Source organism: Apis florea, unplaced genomic scaffold (genome assembly GCF_048593485.1).
Source record: "Apis florea isolate Af1SG1 unplaced genomic scaffold, ASM4859348v1 contig_2897_pilon, whole genome shotgun sequence".
In the NCBI taxonomy this organism is placed as follows: Eukaryota; Metazoa; Arthropoda; class Insecta; order Hymenoptera; family Apidae; genus Apis; species Apis florea.
The window spans coordinates 2,761,156-2,781,181 of NW_028256665.1; the positions used below are offsets into that span (position 1 = coordinate 2,761,156).

A 20,026-nucleotide genomic window follows, 5' to 3' on the forward strand; every position below is an offset into this window, starting at 1 on the left:
TTGGTTCTATAATTATAAATTAACAAATAATTATATTTTTAATAATGTATTTATGTTTGATTGCGAATGATTGTGATTGTAAGGTTAGGTAATGCAAAATATACTTCAAAAAACACATATTATTTTTATTAAATAATTTTAAGTTATCATGTCAGGTATTTTATTACAATGTATAAATCATTTTAGAAATCATTTAAAATTTAAAATATTCATTGAAAACCAAAAAATTACAAATTTTTTTACTCAACAATATAGTAAAACATTTAATATGATAATAAGGTTAGTTTTTCAAATTTATTATATTTTTATTACTAAAAAAAGTTTATAAACAGTTATATATACCATATATGTCATAGGAATATGGTTTTTATAACACAAATTGAAGAAAATGATAAAAAAAACTTGATAAGTGATAAATTTAATAATATATATAAACAAATGGAAGTAAACAATTGTATATCAAAAAAAGAAATGATAAGTATTATAGATCTTATAGATTCATCGTGTAAGTCATCATATATATAATATTATAATATTGATATATATTACAAGAATATTTCTATTGTTTATTATAGATGTCATAGATACACATAAGTTACTTTTATTACTTTGCTGGTGTAATAATGTAACTGATTGTTTACCAATAGACAGAATAAAACTTGCAGAATCTTTATGGATAATTTTAACTGTATGCAGTATGTTTTCAATACATTATTAATAATTTTATAAAATATAATATTATTATATGAAATATATAAGAAATGTATAATATGAAATAAAAATAAAATTTAATATATTTGTTTATATTGAATTTAAAGATTTCGAGATGTCAACAGTCCATTATAACGAACTTTTAAAATTATATATAGAAAATGAACATAATTTCTCAATTATGAACTTATTAGAAGACATGAAATATAAAAATGTTTATCCAAATGAATATACATATGAAATATGTATTAAATATTATTGTATGAAAGGAAATATTAATAAAGCATTAATGCTTTTACATGATATGAAAAAGTTAAGATTTTCTATATCAAAATCTATTTTTGATTCATTAATGCTAGCATATTCTCAATCTGGGTAAATATATATATATATATATCTGATTAAATAAACATTGTTTTTTATATATCAATATAATATTTATTTTTTAAATAAACATTTAAATTTATATATTTATAATATTTTTCAGAGATATAAAAAATGTAAATAATATTCTAAATAATATGAAACAATATAAATTAAATATAACTAATGAAACATATGCTATTATTATGTATACTTATGCTAAATTAAATAATATTATTAAAATCAAAGAAATAATTAAAGATTGTAATTTAAATAACATATATTTTAATAATATAAATATTTTGAAAGTAATTTATACATTAGCAGAAAATAATCACACTGAAGATATTGATGCTGTAAGAATTTGATGAATTATATAGTAAATTATTATTAATCTATATCACAAAAATTTAATAATTTAATCATTTTTATTATTTTTATATTTTATTAGATGTATGAATATTTAAGAAAAAAAAAGATCATTTCAAATAATGAAATAGAAATCATATTAAAAATAATAAATATTAATTATATACATATAGCTATAAAGGCACTTTTAAAGATAGGTTTAAATAATGAGCATCCTCAATTTGAAAGTATTCTGAAATTAATTTTAAAACATATAATTAATAATAATGTGGTAAGAAGAATATGTATATATAATATATATTTTATTTTTTATATTTTATTTTCTATTAAAATGTATTTATTATTATAGCTAATTAAAGATATTATTTTGTTTTGTAATTTTACGGGAAATAAAGAGATATCCAAAAAATATTTTTTAATATCACTATATTATTCATTAAAGAAAAATGACAATTTGTCTCTTCTTTTGCTCAAAATATGTAAAAAACATTGTTTATTACGCCCACATTACTTTTGGCCACTTTTAATTAGGCAAGCAAATAAATATAGTTTACAAGGTATGCATTTTACATTTAAATATATGAAATATTTTATTATTATATATTATATGTTTACACATAATATGAATAAAAATATATTTTTAGGTATTTTAAATATTCTTAACATTATGATCAATGATTTTAATATATTGCCTTGTATTGATACAATTACGGATTATGTTTTACCATTTACATATGGAGAAGTGACTTATATAAGAAAACTATTAATGAAATATAAAATAAGTGAAACCATAATTAATAATTCTTATGTATTATTTTTATTGAAAAAAAGGAAAATAGCAGAAGCTGCTATATATAGTAAGTGAAAAATTTAAATATATATATAACTTAACTTAAAATATATATTTAACAATATATATCATTTTTTATTATAGTGCGATATTTTCAAGATGAATATTTTTATAAAATAATTGCTTATGATCTTAGACTTTCTGCAATTTTTAAAAATGATGTAATAAATTTTTTATATATTAGTTGTAATGTAGTGGAAAATATAAATTCAAATTCAACAGTTATATTAAGCAAATCACCTCAGACAATGTTTGTATCTATGGACAAGCAATTACATGAATTTATGATTGATTTCCCATCACAAAAAATATGGATGATGAAGGTATAAAATTAAAATTCAATATAGAATTTTCAATATATATATATATATATATATATATAGTTATTTTTTTTTAAGTTATTTATAATAAATTAAATTAAAGTAATATATATGTGTATATATTATTATGAGTGAGTAAGAGAAAAAGATAAAAATTATATTTTAAATTATTAAAATATATAATTATAGAAATAATTAATATCTATAATCAATAATTTTAAATAATAACTTAATAATAAATGATTAAAATTTTATTATTTTTTTAGATAATAAAACATTTAATACGTTATGGTGTTAATTTAAGACTTGAAACAGTGGAAACAATAAATGAATTTTTGGGTGATGCAAAAAATGATGTAATGCATATACTTCAAAATTTAATAAAATAAAGTGTCAAATATTTTATAACACTTGTATTTAATAAATAATAAAAAGCTTCAAATTTATCAAATAATCTTATTTTATTAAATATTTTTTTGTTGTATCTATTTAATATAAATCAAATAATAATTTATTTTATATAAATTTTTTATAGTTAAGAAAGTATATATAAATAAAAAAATATGTATATAGAATGTCTTAAAAATATGGAAACATCCATTAAGATGAAAATTTTTGAGAAGATTAATTAATGTTTTTTTGTTAATAACTTGTTAACAAATGAAAGTTTTTGAAAAGAAAAATGCTTAAAATTAGCTTCTTCAATTAGAATTCTCAAATAATCAATGTTTTCACATTTTTGAGACACCTTGTATACATATACATGGTAGTATGAAGTAATAAAAAATCAATTAGTAATAAATAATAACTAAATGAAAGAAATATTTTATGCAAATTAATTGTATATTCCATTTTTATTTTTTTAAATATTTATTTTTTCTGAATTTTTTGTTGAATAATAGGTATAAAAAATAATATCAGTCCACTAATAGTAATTATACCACCTGCAGTATAAAATCCAGGATCATAGGATTGAAGTCCATCATATAGCCATCCTAAAAAATAAAAATATTAATTATAAAAAATTATATGATATTAAAAACTATAATTATTATATACACACCTGCAATGGGTGGTCCTAAAAGTGAAGCAAAACCTTGAAATAATAAAAGCTGACCAAATGTATTGGTGAGTTGATTTAAACCTAATAAATCTACTAAAATCACTGACGTAAGACCGACATAAGCCCCAGATGTAAATCCAAATATAAAAGAATAAAGTGTAAATGATGCGAAAGACACACAAAATGTACTGAAAGTTGTAGCTAAATAATTAAATTAAAAATAATTAAAAATTAAAATAATAAATAATGAATAACATTAATTTATTATTTTAATGGCAATATAATAATTAATATTTTTATAATATATATATATATATATATATATATGTAATAATATATATATATATATATATATATAATTTTTATAATATATAATAATATTGATTAAAACTATCATTAAATTATAAATATGGTAAGAATAATACTTACAAACACCACATATTAGAAGAACTAAGATATATATTAATAATCGATTAACACATTGTTTATCTGATATGTATCCCATAATTATACGACCAATTATATTAGCAATTCCAATTACTGCAAGAAGATAACTTGCATCTGTTTATTAATTCCTTGTTCTTCAGCTTGAGGCTATAATTAATATTTTTATTAAACTTATTTTTATTAAACTTATATATATATACAATATTATATCATTTTTAATATAAATTATTTGAAAATTATAAAATTTAATAATAATAAATTTAATAATAAATTTTTATATAAGCTTATAAATACCATAAAATCAGAATTAAAAAATTTTTACTATTAAAAAGTTAAGGACTTTCTTAATAAAATTTTATACATACCAATATATATATATATGGTATATAGAATCCAATACTGGTACAAAAGTTAGAAAAAATAAATAATATAAATATTGGATTTTTAAATATAGAAATATCTATATTTTTTTTTAAGTTATCTACTTTCTTTTTATTATAAATTCTAGATGCAGAGTCACATTTATAATCTGATTTTATATGTTCCATTTTATTGGATAAACTTTTAGAAAATTCATGAATATGAAGTACTTCTTCACTATGCTCTTGTGTTAAATTAGGACTATATATAATTATTATTATATTAAAAAATTTAAGAATTTTATATTTATTTTTTTTTTAAATGAAAAGAAATTTAATTAATATTTTTTACTAACATCAAATACATAAATACAAAAAAATTACTTACTATTGTTTATAGATGTTCTCTGAATTATCTTGTATTATATTATTCGAAATTAAAACAGGTTGACTCAAAGATTTTATATCGGTTTTATTTTCTTTTCGAAAACTCACGCTGCATAACTTATTTTCTTTCTGATTATGTAAATTGTTTGAATATTTTTGAGAATCTTTTTTCAAATTTTGTGAAAATTCCTAAAAATTAAATACTAGATTTTAAATAGTATTATATCGCCAGTTTAAATATATTAAAAAAATAATAGTTTTATATAATTTTTAAATACATTCAATTTCAATATAATATATATATTCGACAAAAAATATTTGCATTTATTTCTATATAGTTATTTCTATATAATTCAATTTATTATATAATATAATGATATTATTATTAAATTTTTTATAATAATACATACAAGAATTTTATACCTCTGAAAAATTTTTCTTTTTTTCTTTATTCATTTCAAGAGGTCTAAAGAGTGCTCCAAGAACAATACAATTTAAAATAATTCCAGCACAAATCAAAAATGTTCCTCGCCATCCGTATATTGAGACAAGATAGTCTAAGAAAGGAGCGAAAATTAATGTACCTAAACCAGAACCGCATACAGCGATTCCTGTTGCAAGAGATCGATATTTTTCAAAATAACATGTTACACTAACGATGGCAGGTAAATAAATGCAACCAAAACCTAAACCTGTAATATTAATATTTTTTTTAAAATTTATATAACAGATAGCATATATATCATGTTTTATTAAAATATATCTGGAATATATAGAGTGATTTTCATCGATACGTTTTACATTATAAGAATTCGCGATTTATAGCGCGAATCCATTAAAAATGAAAATCGCATATAATCTAACTTATGAATCTAACTATTGAACTTATGAATTTATTATTCTACAGCAGTTTTATTTAATAATTTGAAAGATATTAAAAATAATATATATTGATAAAAAGATATGAATTGATGAAAACAATATTCATGTTACCTGTTCCAATGCCAATTGAAAAATATAATGTCATAATATTTCGAGCCCACATACTCATCACTAAGCACATACTTGCTATTACTGAACCAGCTATGGCTACTATTCGACATCCAAATTTATTCACAAACCAACCTGATATTGGACCTTTAATAAATCTTTTATTATATTTTCAAGAAAGCAAAATTATTATCAATTACAAGTTTACCTGAAGATAAAGTGACACCAACTAATATTGATGCGATCCATGCAGTTGCACCTTTTCCTTCCTCGAAATAATATAAAAATTCTAAATAAAAAACACCGAACGAATATGTCGTGCCATCCACTATATTAAAAAAAAATTGTTTTTAATGAAAATAGAATTTTATTTTAGACATATTTTATTTAAGTTTTCATTTAGTCAAAATAATTTCATTAATATTCATTTCTTTGCAAAAAGAATTTTTGTTTATTTTATTTCCAATCATAAGTGCAATAAATATAAACAATATTTTAAATGAAAATGATTGAATATTATTATTTATGCACAAAATATTTTTTAATTCATTTAAATTTCATAATATCAAAGTATTTAATTTGGAAAATAAACATACACATGTATATTGTAAAAGCATTTATATTGTAATTTTATATTTTATATTTAAATATTTATTTATATTTTAAATGAAAGAGTTATATCTTAAATGCATTAAAGTTTCTTTGTATGTGATATTTTCATATATATATAATAAATAATAAGAGAATAACTGAACAATAATGCAGTTCGATTGTGGATATTAAAAACGAAATCATTTTCGCTAAAATTCATTTATTATGTAACATTTCTATTCTAATTGTTTGAATGAAAATTATTTTAAATATAATTTTAATTGTTATATTTGTATTGATATGATCCTGTTATAATACTATATATTATATTATAATCTTTACAGAATAGATATAGTAATCATTTTTAAATTTATAATATTTAAAATAGAAATCTATAATTTTAATGAATTTTAATGAATATGTATATATATAATAGAAATATTATTTTTATATATATCATAGATAAAAAAATAAAAAGAAACACAAACAAACATATATACATATACTATATACTATATATCGTTTAAATGTTGTGCAATGTCAATCAATATCAAATCATTTTTTTCAATATACTCTTTTCTATTTTTCATATATTTAAAAATTTTTTAATCTTGTAATATATTAATTAGCGATCTCTGTTTATTATAAAGCTTATGTAAAATTTTAATTATTTTATATTATAAACAATCATATTAAGAAAATATAAGTATTTAAAGATTTATCATGCTCTATTGCATTTTATCTTTTTATATAAAAAAGGAAAATAATAATTATATAATATTTTATAATTTCGTCAAAATGTTTTCATGTTCTTCAGAAACTTTGTTCATGTTCGTCAAAACTTTCTGAAAGAAAGGGAAAAAATGCATGCGCAAATATGTATGAGATTAGTTTTCTTTCTTTTTAATAATCATGCACACAAAAAATATATATATTATAACGCATATTTAATTAATTATATTTAATAATGTAATAAATTAATTTGTAATTTGTAAAAAATACATATTCTTATACAAGAGAAAAAAATTTTCGATTCTTATCATATTTTCACAATTTAAATATAATATAATATCTGTAATTTTAATGAGATAAAAGAATTAAATATTAAAAATAGTCATATAACAATAGTCTTGGCTTTTATTCGTTTTCATTATTGGAAAAGTTTTTTTTTAAATATTATTATTATTGAATAAATTAAAAAAATTAATAATATATAATTAATGAATTGTGAAGTATTGGTTTTTTTGAGATATTTTTTATAAAATAAAAAACTCATTAGATCAACTTTAATAAATTTTTTGAATTATTATTAAATTAACATGATTAATTATAATTAAATTAACATGATTTATGATTTCGTCTTTTATTTTTGTTTTATTGTAAGATGTTTTATTTGTTTAAAATTAATAAAGATATCATTTATTCAATTAATTTTCTTAAAACCTGACGATATAATAATAATAATAATAATAATAATAACGATAAAATAATTCGAAAAGAAAGAAAAAGTAAATAAATAAAAATAAATTAACACAAAATATATTTTCATTAAATTTCTATTATAAATAGCAATATAATTATATTATTAACTTATATTGTATAATTGGCTTTTCATTGAAATAAAAAATGTTACAAGATATCTTAAATGTAATATAAATTTAAAAATTACTTTAAAAGTAATTTATAAAAATATATTGTTTATATTAAACTGAAAATATTTTATCATTATATGATAAAACATAAAATAAAATTAAATTCGAAAATAAAATTCGAAATTAGAAATGAAAGAAAAAGAAAAGATGGATAATATGTCTTTCCAATTTATAAATAAAACTTCAACAAATATATCAAACAAAAAAAAATCCACTTACCGATTACATGAATTAGAAAAGCTGCTAGAACTACTATATAGCCCCATCCTCCGTCTGGTGGTTTTATAATATTTGATGAGTCCATACAAACGATATTTTCTTTATTGACATTTTTTTTATTCTGTCTATTTGCCTCAATTGAGGAGCTAACAATCGTATATGCCATGAACACAATTGAATGTTATTTCTCGCGATATCGAATATCGAAATTTTAAGTTGATATCAATATAATAGAAAAAAATGAAAAAGAAAAGAAAATATTGAGACTTTAAGAAATACATTATTTTTAACAATACAAAAATTATTATTATGTTATTTAGAGATAATATTAAATATAATAAATTTTTAACATAAGCGCGTCTTTTTCTTTGTTACAAATTTCAAGAATTTTCTTTCATTTCTTTCATTATATGATAATGATAAATAATGTATTAATCAAAATTCATTTTAATATTAATTATAATATTAATTTATTTATATTTGGATACATTTGTCGGTATAATCTTTATCAGAAAAATATAGCTTTACTATGATAGTATCTTAGTATGATAGTATCGATTTATTAATATTAATTTTTTAATATCAATTCATAACTAATATTATTAATTTTTTAGTATCAATTCATAACTAAGCATAAAATTAATATAATAAAAATATAATAATAATATTAACATGTAAAATTGATTGAATTAAAATAAAATTAATAAATAAACATTCATTTGAATACAAATATTTATTGATCTTCAGAATTATTTTTATTTTTTTTTATTTTTTTTATATAAAGTGAAGTTTTAACTTTTTAATATAAAATCAACTAATTGCTCTGTCAATATTTTCAAGATCTCCTCTTGAATGATCATTCATTTGTGGACGTAATTCATAAGTACAAATAGTAACACCATGTTGATGTGCAGGTGACCATTCTCCTTTTAATCCAATGTAATAAATTTTTATTTTATCTGTTCTTTCAGTACCAATAAAGTGTAAACTTAAATGATATAATGATGAAAATTTAACTATCCTAAATTAAAAATTATATTGTATATTTATATAATAACACTATTTTATATAATGCTTATAGACATAATCAGATATATATACTTAAGAGAATATTCATGTATCCCATTTGTATCTATACATAAATCAAACTCTTGTTCTGGTTCTGTGTTAATATCATCAAATGTCATATGTGGTCTATTTTTATACCTATATCAATAAGATTTTTTTTTTAATATATATATAATATAGATATTTTACATTTTTATAGGTTCTAAATTCTATTTTTATATATAAAAACTTACAGTTTTACTTTATTTGGATGAAAATCATCTTCTCCTCCTATAATAATAAGGCCTTTTAATTTTATATTTCCAGTAAAACTGAAAAAGAAATAATAATATTTCTACTAATGTACTTTTGTTAAAAAATATGTCTAAATAAAAAACGTACGGGATATTAAACAGAAGTTCATTATCCATATCACTTTCGACATACTGAAAAAGAATATAGAAATAATATACAAATTTATATATATATAATATATAATATATATATATATATTTATATACATACATATATCATAAATACATAAATATAATTGTAATATAATAAAAAATAATAAAAAATAATAAATGAAATAAAATAATATAATTTATATAATTTATATTAAAAATCTTTTTTTTGTGATAATTACTTTATTTCTATCTAATCTATTTTCCCATGATTTAAATACAGTAGCCCCACTACCTTCCTCATATTCATTTAAACATTCTATGTTTTCTATATCAATTTTTTGGTATAAATTATATTGTACACCCAATTCTCCATCATTATGTATACCTCCACAACTACATTGATGAGCCATTTTTAAAAAACCTGAATAAAAATATAGATAATAAATCAACAAATAAATAACAAATTTATATTAACATTAATATCAATAATAATTACAATAATAATTGTAATAGATTTATTATTTTAAAATATTTTTCTTATGTTAAAAATAATACACTTATACATTACTAATATATAAAAATATAAATAAATTATACATTAATATTATTTTATCTAATTAACTGTAATTAAAATGAACAAAATTAAAAATATATAAATTAAAATACAATTATTACTATTTCAATTTTAAATATATAGAAGAAAGATATGTATGAATGAATTAATTCGATGTGCAACGTGACAAAACGTTTAAGGTACTAAAAACGATAGTCGGAATTATGTATGTATTTTAATAATTAAATATATATATGCACATATTATTATTATTAAAAATATAAAAATATTACAAATAATTATGATATTAAAGTTATTAATAATTTGTTAAAATTTTCTTTCATTTTAGTTTCAATTTATATTATAATAATATAATATAATATAATATAATATAATATAATATAATATAATATAAATAAGAAAATTATTATAGTTTTGTATTAATTTAAGATAAATATTACCATAAAAATTTTAAATTTAAAAGATTATATTCTTTATTTATTAATATTTATTTTATATTTAATATAATTAAACTTTTGTAAATATTTGTTTAAAAGATCTTGTTTCTATTAAAAACATATTATATAAATTTATTTATCTAGTTCGTAATATACTTTCATTAAATTTTACTTAGATATACAATAAATTTTAGGTCTTTTTTGTTTTAAATTTGTTTTAATTTTTTTTTAATAACTAAAATAAAATCTAAAATGTCACAATTCATTGGTTCAAAAATTATATATAATGTTTTACGTTTTTAATATAATATGATATATAGAAATATTTTTATAACACATATTATTTCATATTCTTATATAATATTTTTTCTTTTTGTATATTTATTGAAATACTAATATTTGAATTGGTTTCTATATTTATAATTGTTAGTTGGTAACATTGAATTTTATATTACTTATAACTTCATTCAGTTAGTCACTATTGTTTTCTGTACAGTTTAATACTTCAATCATAAGTAACAGTAAAAAATATCTGGGATTTTAAAGATATGTAATACGAAAGTGAAAATATTATGATATTGTCATAAAAAAAATAATTATATAGAATATAATAAACTTATATTTTTTATTATTCAAATGTTTTTAGTTCTTAAATGCAAAGGAAACCAATCCTTTGAGAATCGTGATTGTATTTGTGAATATTTAATTGATTAATGGTGATTTCATAGCAAATGAATATTTGCATGCTGCAGTTATGTGCTTCCATTGTGAAAACATAATTGTTTTATGGTGATAATATGTCAAAATCAAACATAAGGAAGATAACGGTTGACCCTACGAAATGTAATACAGACTCTCGTCGACCTAGTGTGTTTGAGAGGTTGGGGACTAAACCAGCAGTTACTGCCGGCCAAAATTCATCGGATTATTGTAGAAACTGGGCATTAAACGGCAGTTGTTCATATGGAAAGAATTGCAAGCAAGTATAATTTGAAATCAATTTATTTTGCATAAAAAATTAAATATGCATTTGTTCTATATTTTTTATAGTAATGATAATACATAATTATATATTAAATTTATTATTCAAATCATAGAGTAAGAATTATCATTGATTTTATTTAAGATGATCATCATTTTCTTTTCTTGATATTGCAATTAGATATGCAAATACTCACACATTAATAAGTCCGTCCAAGCGTGCCAAAAAGGATAATGCTATTGCAAGTACAACTGGAGTAAGTATATAATTTATATCAAATTCTCTGTAAAAAATTTAATTAAAAAAAAATCAAAAATATTTGTTCATTTGTATTATTTTATTTAAAGATATAGATATTTATATTTATATATATTTATTAATATTTAGCTTATTGAGGATCCATTTAAAAGGCTTACTTCTAAGATTGTAAAAAAAACATCACATAGTCCTGATTTAAATTTAGAAGAGTGGAATCAAACAGATTTGGAATACGAAGACGAAAAAGTATTAGAGAGACGTAGACAATTGTTGCAGCGTGAATTAGAATTACAAATGAAGAAAGATAAAGAAGTTCATGGAAAAGATAAAATAAGACAAAAGAAAAAAGCTATGACTTCTTCCTCTAGTTCACATACTTCAAGTACATCTAGCAGTAGTAGTAGTTCTAGTAGTGAAGATTCATCTTCTAGTTCAACATCTGATTCACGTAAAAAAATAAAAAAAATTAAATCTAAGCGACATCATAGTGGATCTACTGATTATGATGAAGATAAAGAAAGAAAACGAAAGTAAGCTATATATCATTATTAAGTATTATTTTATTTTATTTAACATGTAAAAATACTTAAAATTTTTGAGATTATTATGTTATATATTTTTATGTATAACATAAATATTAATATAAAATTACAAATTAATAATCTATATTTTAATATTTTTGTTAAAATTTAATGTATAACTAATGTATAAACCTATATAAAAAAATTATATAAGTTTTTTATTATTTAAAAATTTTTACAGATTAAAATTAAAAAGACTTGGAACAAAAAATGAAAAACTATCAATCAAGAAGAAACGTAAATTTGAAAGTAATTCCACAAAAAAGGAAATTAGTGCTAGAACAGCAAAAAAATATAATTCATCTTCAGCATCAAAAAAACATTCTTCTACACCTCGTACAAGATCTCCAGCAATACAAGTATCCACAACAGTAACATCAACAACAACCTCAGTATTAGGCTCTTCAGTATCTGTGCCTCATCATGGAACATCCAATAAAGTTAGAGAAAGAAATAGAAGTGAATCTCCAAAAATTGTAAAAGGCAGAGATATGGAGAAAGAAGATAAACATTATAAAAAAATACGTGATATAGATGAATTATCTAAAGATAGTGTTAAAAATAAATCTTTTGATAAAATTAAAGAACAGGATAAAGAAAAAAATCGTGCAATAGATGAAAAAATTAAAACAAATGAAAGATTAAAAGCAAAATGTAAAGATAAAGATATACGATCTAGAACATCTCCGACATCTGAAAGATCAAAACATCAGCACTCGAAAGAAACAATTTCAACTAAAACTCGCCGTAGTCGTACACCTGAAAAATCATCAAGATCATCAAAACGAGAGTTTACGCCATCAAAAACTCAAGATAGACAACTTTCTACAAACAGATCTCGAGATACAGAAAAGAAAGATCGTGAATCACATAAAAGTGATAAAACTAAAGACCGAGAAGATATACGAAAAAATGAACAAAATAGCAAAACCAGACAGGTATCAAATCAAGAAGAAAGCCATAGAAGAATTGGTAAAGAATTTGACGATAAAACTTATTTAGGTGATAAAACTCGACAAAAGAGCAGAGAACGTCGTGATAAAGAGCACACGAGAGATGAACGTGGGCATTCAAGGCTTGCTCGAGATCAACGTGATGGTCGTGATAAAGATAAAGAAGATTTACAAGAACGTTGTCGCGAACGACCACGGGAAAGAGATCGTGATCGAGATAGAGATCGAGAACGTGATCGCGAACGAGACAGAGATCGAGATCGAGATCGTGATCGCGATAGAGATCGAGATCGTGATCGAGATCGAGATCGTGATCGAGATCGTGACCGTGATAGAGAAAAAGAATCAATTAAATCAAGAGATAGAGATGTACCATCTTTAGTTTCAGCATCGATAAATTTAACAACGGATAAGAATACGCGTTATAGTCGGGATAAAGAACGATTAATAATGAAAGATAATATTTTTGAAAAAAATGGAACTCGAGAACGTAGAAATGATAGAGAAAGAGAACGATCTGAAACAAAAACTCTTTCTGATAGAGACAGAACGTCACAGCGTATTGATAGTAGATATGATCGAAATACTGTAGATAAGGATACGTCAGTTCGTAAAGCTGGTGTAAATTCACCTAGAGATCGCGTTGATCGTTTTCCGCGAGAAAGATCTTTAGACAGAACATCGTTGCTCGATAAAGGTACACACAATGCACCACCATTATCACAAGCATCTTCTTTACCAGTTGTTCAATCTTCTATAACATCTTCATCATCTTCATCCGCTCCACCTACATTGTCAAATTCGCGAGATAATTTAATTGATAGAATAGATGTTACACATTATGATCGTGAAAGACACAGACGATTCAGCACAAGGTATGATCGAAATCATACATCTGAGCATGATCAATCACGCGTTACGCCAACCAAAGTTGATCGGTTAATCGAAAGACGAGAAAGTAGTCCGCGACGAACAATTGAAATTGACAGAAATTACAATAGAAATTACGGACGTTTATCAGAACATTGGGATGAACAAGAGGAAGCATCTTCACATTTAGATTATCGTGATCATCATGTTCATGAAGATGATAGAAGAAAAACTGTTGATGGAAGAAGATATGATAGTCCATTTGATGAAAGACGTGGAATTCGTGAAGAAAGATCTCGAGAATCTAGATATGTTGTTCAAACAACTGATAGAAGTTCCTTTGATGATCATCGGCATCATCATCATCATCATAGACATCCACTTTATTCTGGAGAAAAATTAAGAAGTAACACATCTATTAGGTATATTAATTAATTCTAGATATATGATAATCTGCATTATTATTATTAAATCAGATTATTACTTAAAATAATGCAGATTTTTTTTTTATTTGCTTTTTATTATTTTTTATTTATTTTTTTTATTTTTTATTATATAGAGATGAAAATGTTCCTAATGATGATTGGGATAATCATCATCGTGATGTAGAACATAGCCGAGAGCGAACTTATGGTCCCGTTGATTGGGAAGAAAGAGAATGGCGAGTAAGAGCATTATGGGATAATAGAGAGAGTCTTCCTCGATCAGAAGTACATGATGATGAATGGAATTCTCGATATGATAATTCTGTATCAGATTGGAAATCAAGCGATTCTCGAAAATGGGATAATCAATCAGTGCATATTCGAAGTCATTATAGAAATGATCGATCTAAGGAATTAGAAATAGCAGAGTCCACATCACATAAGTATGTTATAAATTTATTTAATCAATGATTTTTATAAATATAGTTATAAGTTATTATATATAACTTATATATTTTTATAAATATATAAGTTATTTTTTATTTCTTTTTAGTAAAAGAAGAACTTATAATAGTTCTGAAACTAGAGATGAATGTACAGTTCATAATTCTAAACAAGCATCTTTATATGGTAGTATGAAAGAAGAACCTATTAATAAAAAGTTAATGGAATTAGCAGAAGGTAAATTATCTATAACTCGAGAAAAATCTACAGATACTTTTCAAAAAAAGGCTGTCTTAAAAGAAAAATCTGAAACAAAAGAAACTGTTACATCTGATTCAAAACGTAGTTGCATTGATGAATCTTTACAAACACTTCATACTGAGAGTGATCTCAGTGATATTAGTGATGATCCAGATGATATATTAAACATGGAAGATATCACAGTACGTTCTATTTATTTTGATTGGATATTTAATTGAATTCATTTTATAAATTTAAGAGTCCATATTAAAATTTTTAAAACTAATATTTATAGGATATAGATATAAATAAAACGAGAGTAACGAAAAGAACTCCCGATATTATACAACGAGATGGTCAACCAACAATTCAAGAGGCAGATCTTTCATCTCCAAAAGAAACTATAGAAGAAACAGTTTTTAATGCTAAAGGAAAAGATAATACTGATACAATATCATTTAGGTAGTATTTTTAACTTTTAAAGTTTTTAAACTTTGTTATTTATTTTATATAGATTATATTAATAAATGATTAAAATATATATAAATTATATTAATAAATTATTAAAATATATATAGAAATATGGAAGATGAAAATATGGAAACTATGGATTTTGAAGAAATTTCTGATGGTGAATTAGAAGAGGACATTAAAACGAGTGGTAAAGGTTTAGGAGATGCTTTAGGAGTTGATTGGGAGAGTCTTGTTAAGGAAACGCAATCTCGTAAATCTACATCATGTAATCAAAATTCAGAAAATCGTTGGCAATGCAAAGCAATTTTACACAGAATTGGTGTTTCTGCGAAATATGCAGGTGAAGATGTAATGAAAAAATTGACAAAAAAATATGGAAAGGACGGTTTGTTATTTAATATATTTTAGTAAATTATTTTAATCATATTTGTTTAATGGTATACTAAATAAATAATATTTATTTTTAGATCATTCGGAATTTTTCCTTCACAATGTTGCATTTATGCACACAGCACTTACACGAAATCATTTGCTGCGTGATTTAAATAATGATACGCTATCTACGGTAGATGATTTTCTGTATAGGTAAACATTGTTAAATCATTTTTTAATAAAGTAAAATAATATAATAATAAATAATATCATTATGAATAACATATATATATATATATATGTTACAGGAATAATAATGTAAATATTGATGAGGATGTAGATTACGATTTAGAAGTTTTAAGACCTTGTACAGCTTTATATGAAGAAGCAAAATGTTTATTAGAACAAGCTGTATGAAATATTTTTTTATTTATAGGACGTGATTTTCAGAATTGCACTTTGCTACTACATTATATTATAAAATAGTATAGAGCATAAGTGCATCATTTTGTTACTTGCTAGTCTAGTTCAGCTATTTAGATATTTTCTGCTGCAAACTTAGCCATCTATGGTGCAATGTAAAAAGAGATTAAATTGATACTTTTTTCTTAATATCTAGTTCTTTAATTTTCCATAATTAAATGTCTTTTATTATTCAATTTTTATATTCTCTCTATCAAAATTATAACAACTTCAATTGAATATTACAAATAATGATATATTTGAAAAATATATAATTTTTTAAATATTATATTTTTTTATATTATATTTTTAAATATTATATACAATTTTTTGATTTTAAAAATTATACATTATTTTTATTCTTTTAAATTTTTTGATTACACAATTATAACTAAATTTTATATTATCGACAATATTTTCTTTATATTTTTGCATATAATAATTTATTTTTTAAAATATTTTTGATCGTATTCGAATCTAACAGCTGAAATAGTATCATTTTGCAATATATTAATTACTTCTTTTAATAAACATTGATTTTCATCAATCTGAAAAAATATTCAATATAAAAATAAAATATATCAAAACTATCAACAAATAACTAAATAAAATATGCAATAAAATTTTCATCTACCTTCTGAATATCTGATTGTTCGAATCGTTTCATTTTTTCAAGATTTGTGCAATATAATTCATATAAAATGAGACCTAAAATATTAAAAATTAAAATTTTTAATATTCTATATATATTCTATATATAAAAATAAATAAGACAATATAATATATAATTATAATTTTTATTTTAAATATATTTACCCTTCTTTGTAGAATCACCACTGTTTAAAGTATCTAATACGGAAAGTAAATCATTGCAGTAATTTGCCTTGATATCCAATTCAGTATCACTTAAATCTAATATAATGTTTAAAAAAATATCATACAGTGTATAAATTAATAAATTTTAAATGAAATAAATTTGTATATTATTCATACCTTTCCATTGAAGATCGTCACTTCTGCCATAATATGAAATAATTCGAAATTTCACATCCATAATAAGATAATTACTCTGAGGAACTATAATTGAAAGATCTTTTTGTAGAAACTTAAAGATCTCGCGTGGTGTTTTATATATAACTTCCTCTATGATAGCAGCTAAACCTGATCGAATCGAACATATCTAATAAAAAAAAATAAAAAACAAAATCTACAAAATCTAAATTTTATAAATAATGGAACTAAAATTAAAATTTATTAAATTAGTATCAGCTCTAAAACAGAAAGCAATAAAATTAATAAAAACTTAATTACAGTATGAATTATGTATGAAATAAATTATTAATTACAAAGCATATATTTATGATTTGTATAATATTGTATGATTTGAATAACTATTAATACCTGTCTATGATTTACCGATATGGTACATTTATTACAAATCCAAGATGTTCTCATATTAAGAGGATTTTTTGGTAATAATTCTCCACAACATTTATCAGATGCACACAAAAGTGCACCTAATTTGGAATTAAATTCCTAATATAATTAAAAAACATTCTCATATTTCAATTATTAATATGTTTATAAAATTATTATATCTTTACAATTACCGTAGGATCACTACATCTTTTACACATGCAAGAAAAATTTTTAGTCACATTCAGAAATTGCCGCCGCAATGTTGTATCCCAAAATAAGCTTGTGTAGGACATAGTGATCTCTTCTCCAGTAGAAATTGGAAGAGCAGCCCTAACATATAATCGAAATTCTTCATCAAAATAATGTCTTGTATTTGGTATACAACAATGATTTTGCAATGAACCCAGGGGATAAAGTCCTCGTAAATTTGTAGAATGGTCTTTGTCATGAACACGAATCGTTTCAAACGAATTTGTGTTAAAAGCTCTGCATACGCGTTCCATCATCTCTATGTCTTCGTCGCTTGGAGAATTCATTACATTTTTCTTGAGCAATTCAATCTTTTCGCATAGAAATATATTTCATAATAGTAAAAGATAAAAATGTTTAATTATGTAAAAAAAATATTTATTTATTGAAATGTTAATGTCAATAATGATTATCAAATTAGTAGTATCATATTAATAATTTAAGAACTATTTGCATAAGTAATAAAAATAAATAAAATTTCACAATTTTTTTTTCTATCAATCTTCAAATCAATTTTTATATTTAATATTTATTATTACGAATATATTAATAACAAGATAAATTTAATCAAAGTTTTAAATCTAGATTTAAACTTTTATTCTTTAAATGTATATCATCCTTATATAAGTTAATTTTCTTTTTATTAAAAATTTCATTTTCAAATGATTATTAATATTAATTAATATATTAATAAATTAATATAATATTAATTAAAATAACTTATTAACATAAATTGTACCTCATATTTTGAAAATAGATTTTTATTGTATTGAAGAGTGGCCAAACATTTACGCTGCATTTTTGTCATAAAAAGACCACGTATTGGTATCGTAGCTAACAATAAATTCAAGCACCAATCGGTACCACAAATCGGTACCAATGATCTCAAATATTCACATTCGTTCACATGGTTCGGCGAATTCTCACATTGAGTGGAACAAACCGGCAAACCGCAACCTTTATCGCATGGAAATAACGGGCATTCGTTTTTATAACAACATACGCACATTTTTGTATGTTTATTTGAACACTTTGGCCCGACTATCAAAGGTGCATCGATGAAGATCAATTCGTTTTGTTTGATGTCTCGAGTGGCGAACATACCACGACCGCCCAGCGATGAATAACCAACAGTCCATAGTTGTTGTTCTTGAAAGATTTTATTTTCCTTCAAATGAGATACAAATACTTCTTCCACTTCTTTTGGTTCGATTATATCCTGAATATTCATATTAAACAATGATGATGATTTTGAAAAGAATTATTTTCTAACAACTGATCTTAAAGAATTTTGTCAGAATATATATATATATATATGTTTAAGAAAATCGTCAGATTATATAATGCAATTATATTTATATACTATGTATCTATATATTGCATCAATCTTTATATAAAAATATGAGAGGATTAATTAGATTATTAACTAAAATTCACATAAAATATTTTTATTCATAATGATATTATTACGTGAAGAAAATAGTTTGTATGTTTGTCTGTATGCTTAGTTT

The 20,026-nt window shown here is 21.6% G+C and overlaps 5 protein-coding genes across 7 annotated transcripts; 2 read left to right on the top strand and 3 right to left on the bottom strand.

The window, feature by feature from the left end:
* The first annotated feature begins 50 nt into the window (after nt 1-50).
* bsf (bicoid stability factor) lies at nt 51-3,059 on the top strand. The gene is made up of 10 exons (XM_086907576.1): nt 51-279; nt 357-505; nt 576-695; nt 819-1,086; nt 1,199-1,430; nt 1,526-1,714; nt 1,793-2,000; nt 2,088-2,300; nt 2,378-2,616; nt 2,880-3,059. Exons 1-10 carry the CDS (start codon nt 149-151, stop codon nt 3,000-3,002), a joined length of 1,872 nt encoding a protein of 623 aa, XP_086763702.1. The 5' UTR covers nt 51-148; the 3' UTR covers nt 3,003-3,059.
* Nucleotides 3,060-3,439: 380 nt separating this feature from the next.
* On the bottom strand, nt 3,440-8,502 carry LOC100865206 (putative monocarboxylate transporter 5). The gene is given in 11 exon segments (XM_086907577.1): nt 3,440-3,489; nt 3,492-3,608; nt 3,677-3,877; nt 4,106-4,243; nt 4,246-4,270; nt 4,489-4,744; nt 4,871-5,058; nt 5,293-5,561; nt 5,863-6,006; nt 6,068-6,187; nt 8,322-8,502. Coding segments are annotated over 11 exon segments (1,674 nt in total). The 5' UTR covers nt 8,488-8,502.
* Nucleotides 8,503-8,766: 264 nt separating this feature from the next.
* On the bottom strand, nt 8,767-11,155 carry LOC100868998 (PITH domain-containing protein GA19395). 3 transcript variants are annotated; one of them, XM_086907618.1, is made up of 6 exons: nt 10,272-11,155; nt 10,015-10,196; nt 9,771-9,814; nt 9,623-9,700; nt 9,423-9,527; nt 8,767-9,342 (listed from the first exon to the last, which is right to left on the bottom strand). In XM_086907618.1, the coding sequence occupies exons 2-6, from the start codon at nt 10,183-10,185 to the stop codon at nt 9,132-9,134; spliced, it is 609 nt and encodes a 202-aa protein (XP_086763744.1). In that variant the 5' UTR covers nt 10,186-10,196; nt 10,272-11,155; the 3' UTR covers nt 8,767-9,131. The 3 variants fall into 3 exon arrangements, with proteins under 3 accessions (XP_086763744.1, XP_086763745.1, XP_031773377.1); XM_086907619.1 differs by having other exon boundaries at nt 10,790-11,097; XM_031917517.2 differs by having other exon boundaries at nt 10,451-10,681.
* A 108-nt stretch (nt 11,156-11,263) lies between these two features.
* Nucleotides 11,264-17,822, top strand: LOC100868884 (uncharacterized). The gene is made up of 10 exons (XM_012488682.3): nt 11,264-11,765; nt 11,949-12,024; nt 12,156-12,556; nt 12,789-14,852; nt 14,990-15,298; nt 15,409-15,742; nt 15,835-16,001; nt 16,118-16,398; nt 16,481-16,598; nt 16,694-17,822. Exons 1-10 carry the CDS (start codon nt 11,584-11,586, stop codon nt 16,800-16,802), a joined length of 4,041 nt encoding a protein of 1,346 aa, XP_012344136.2. The 5' UTR covers nt 11,264-11,583; the 3' UTR covers nt 16,803-17,822.
* On the bottom strand, nt 17,093-19,858 carry LOC100865323 (SET domain-containing protein SmydA-8). The gene is made up of 7 exons (XM_031917476.2): nt 19,255-19,858; nt 18,458-18,826; nt 18,249-18,383; nt 17,841-18,027; nt 17,664-17,759; nt 17,482-17,555; nt 17,093-17,395 (listed from the first exon to the last, which is right to left on the bottom strand). Exons 1-7 carry the CDS (start codon nt 19,744-19,746, stop codon nt 17,291-17,293), a joined length of 1,458 nt encoding a protein of 485 aa, XP_031773336.2. The 5' UTR covers nt 19,747-19,858; the 3' UTR covers nt 17,093-17,290.
* Between the last annotated feature and the right edge of the window lie 168 nt (nt 19,859-20,026).

Bases quoted from the DNA above. Each gene is read 5' to 3' on its own strand.
- LOC100865323 (XM_031917476.2), bottom strand. From the start codon at position 19,746: ATGAATATTCAGGATATAATCGAACCAAAAGAAGTGGAAGAAGTATTT. The intron at 18,827-19,254 runs GTACAATTTATG...CTATGCGAAAAG, and splicing joins ATCTATTTTCAAAATATGAG to ATTGAATTGCTCAAGAAAAA. The intron at 17,556-17,663 runs GTAAATATATTT...TTAATATTTTAG, and splicing joins TGGTGATTCTACAAAGAAGG to GTCTCATTTTATATGAATTA.
- bsf (XM_086907576.1), top strand. From the start codon at position 149: ATGTCAGGTATTTTATTACAATGTATAAATCATTTTAGAAATCATTTA. The intron at 506-575 runs GTAAGTCATCAT...TGTTTATTATAG, and splicing joins AGATCTTATAGATTCATCGT to ATGTCATAGATACACATAAG. The intron at 2,617-2,879 runs GTATAAAATTAA...TTATTTTTTTAG, and splicing joins AAAAAATATGGATGATGAAG to ATAATAAAACATTTAATACG.
- LOC100868884 (XM_012488682.3), top strand. From the start codon at position 11,584: ATGTCAAAATCAAACATAAGGAAGATAACGGTTGACCCTACGAAATGT. The intron at 12,025-12,155 runs GTAAGTATATAA...ATTAATATTTAG, and splicing joins CTATTGCAAGTACAACTGGA to CTTATTGAGGATCCATTTAA. The intron at 15,743-15,834 runs GTACGTTCTATT...TAATATTTATAG, and splicing joins TAAACATGGAAGATATCACA to GATATAGATATAAATAAAAC.
- LOC100868998 (XM_086907618.1), bottom strand. From the start codon at position 10,185: ATGGCTCATCAATGTAGTTGTGGAGGTATACATAATGATGGAGAATTG. The intron at 9,815-10,014 runs GTAATTATCACA...ATTCTTTTTCAG, and splicing joins ATAGATTAGATAGAAATAAA to TATGTCGAAAGTGATATGGA. The intron at 9,528-9,622 runs GTAAGTTTTTAT...TTATTGATATAG, and splicing joins CATCCAAATAAAGTAAAACT to GTATAAAAATAGACCACATA.